Consider the following 2110-nt stretch of genomic DNA (forward strand, 5'->3'; position numbering starts at 1 on the left):
TTATGCGATTTGTGAGGACGTTTAAGTGGAATTACATTGCAAAATGCAAACTCGTTATGAGCGCAAGGTATGAATTGTGACGAACTTCAATAATTGCACAGGAATAAAAGCGCAACTTTTCAAAAATGTTTTCATGTTATCTCGTCCCCTCAATAAATAATCCCCCGTAAACGGAAGAGTACCGGGATTTTCCCGCGTGTTTGATAGTGACTGTAAGCGCGGTGGGGGTAATCGTACCTTCCCCACTCCCATTTTCATTTATACAGCTTGAGCATGCTAACTGTATGTCCTAAATTTCAGTGGCGAGTCTAAAAAAGTAAAAAAAAAGTAGAAAAACACCTTGACATTAAAAAATAATAACCGCGGCAGTTAATTTAAGTGTTGGGGTAACTAAACAAATTGCTATATTATGAATTTTGAGGACTATGAAACCCTACCAACAAGTAATGTATTTACGCATATGACTGCGGGTGCTTTCGCCGGGGTAATGGAGCACTGCCTTATGTACCCCCTCGATTCAGTAAAGGTAACCTTTCTCCCTTATTCACGCTTTTATATTACATAAGATTCGAGATTCAACATCTGTCAGGACTGACATTAAGGTTAAGTACAGTATGGTAGGTTAGGATTTCAATTCTTCTCAATTTTACAGACGAGGATGCAATCGCTGCTGCCCTCAACGACCAGGGATGGGGTCAGTAGGACGTTGTTTAAGATGGTGCAGCAGGAGGGCATATTTCGGCCGGTTCGGGGTATGCCCGCGGTTGTAGTCGGTGCCGGACCAGCACACGCTTTCTACTTTAGCAGTTACGAATACCTGAAGGAGACGATGACTCGACATACAAGTACAACTAGATATCACACTGCAATTTACGGTAAGTGCGACAGGACTTTTGTTTACAATCGAATCGCTCTTTAAATGCGACCTTGAAAATTAATAACTGGCAATTAATTCAATTTTTCACCATTTACCCGATTTTAGGAAGCACTCTAATGACACAATCTAATTCTGTAGGTTTAAGGATATATTTTTAGTTTTGAATGCCGACATTCCATGCCAAGTTATCTCATAAGTGTGTTATTTTGGTTAGTACAGCCGAGACCATTTAATCTACTCTATCTTATTTATCGCTGAAGGATATAGAGAAATTGTACAATGTTCGACAGTGCTCAAAAAGGAGAAGTTTAAAATTTGTTCCGTAATAAAATTAAATTATCTTCCATTGTATGCTACGTAATTGGTATGAATTATGAAATGAATACTTAATGTGAGAAATCCCCTCCAAATTGCCAAGCTAAATGGAATGTACGTATTTTGAATAAAAATCGTTGCAATTTTTTTAGGTTATATTGTTCGCATGTTGCAGTGTTGCCATGGTTATCATTTGGAATTTTTTTTATTCTTATTTATTCAAAATGACTGATCTAGATACGGTGAACTGTGTTATTTATTTTTTTGCAATTTTATGTATTAATCGTAAATTAAGTTCATTTCTAAGTAATACTTGTGGAAAAAGGTTTCAGATTAGATTAGATACGTAATTCTTAAGTAAGGTATCGTAATTTAACGTAAACCCATCATTATGCAACTGTGTGAGGGTTGTTTCTCTGACGTAATGAATTTTGTTTTGTGCGTACTGTCTCCAGAGGGACTTGAAGCATAGGAATCTCAACTAATAAAATGGAAAAAGCAGTTTTAAACTGGACTGCCGATTTTCGAAAAGTTTACTGGGGACAATTTTTCATGTTAACGTTAAATCTAACTGACAGTTTCATGGAAACAAATGCATTCACATAGGAGCTTGTCTCATCAGATAAATTTAACCAACACGTGAAAAATCGTCTCTTATTCCAGTAAATACCATTTTTTTACGTCTGATCTTGCACCAAACAATAAATATTACTTTAGTATTTGCTCTGAGATTTGTTTGAACTTAATTTTTGAATTTGCTCAGTTAGACCGAATTAGGTAAGTTTCAATAAGTATGAGCCTCAAAAAAAAGTACATACGGTATTGAGGATCATTTTTTATTAGGAATACAACAGTGCATGAGACACAAACAAGAACAAAAGTTGGAAACTGTTGGTTTCAACAAGATGGTGCACCCGC

The 2110-nt window shown here is 36.3% G+C and overlaps 1 protein-coding gene across 1 annotated transcript; it reads left to right on the plus strand.

Moving 5' to 3' along the window:
* Positions 1–232: 232 nt before the first annotated feature.
* LOC116178716 (mitoferrin-like) lies at positions 233–1269 on the plus strand. Its single transcript, XM_031498294.1, has 2 exons — positions 233–526; positions 653–1269. Exons 1-2 carry the CDS (start codon positions 410–412, stop codon positions 917–919), a joined length of 384 nt encoding a protein of 127 aa, XP_031354154.1. The 5' UTR covers positions 233–409; the 3' UTR covers positions 920–1269.
* The last annotated feature ends 841 nt before the right edge of the window (positions 1270–2110 follow it).

The sequence above is a fragment of the Photinus pyralis genome, unplaced genomic scaffold, assembly GCF_008802855.1.
Source record: "Photinus pyralis isolate 1611_PpyrPB1 unplaced genomic scaffold, Ppyr1.3 Ppyr1.4_LG8, whole genome shotgun sequence".
Classification (NCBI taxonomy): domain Eukaryota; kingdom Metazoa; phylum Arthropoda; class Insecta; order Coleoptera; family Lampyridae; genus Photinus; species Photinus pyralis.

Excerpts from the sequence above, each read along its gene's own strand:
- LOC116178716 (XM_031498294.1), top strand. The coding sequence starts at position 410 with ATGAATTTTGAGGACTATGAAACCCTACCAACAAGTAATGTATTTACG. Across the intron at positions 527-652 it reads ACCCCCTCGATTCAGTAAAG|ACGAGGATGCAATCGCTGCT; the intron begins GTAACCTTTCTC and ends TCAATTTTACAG.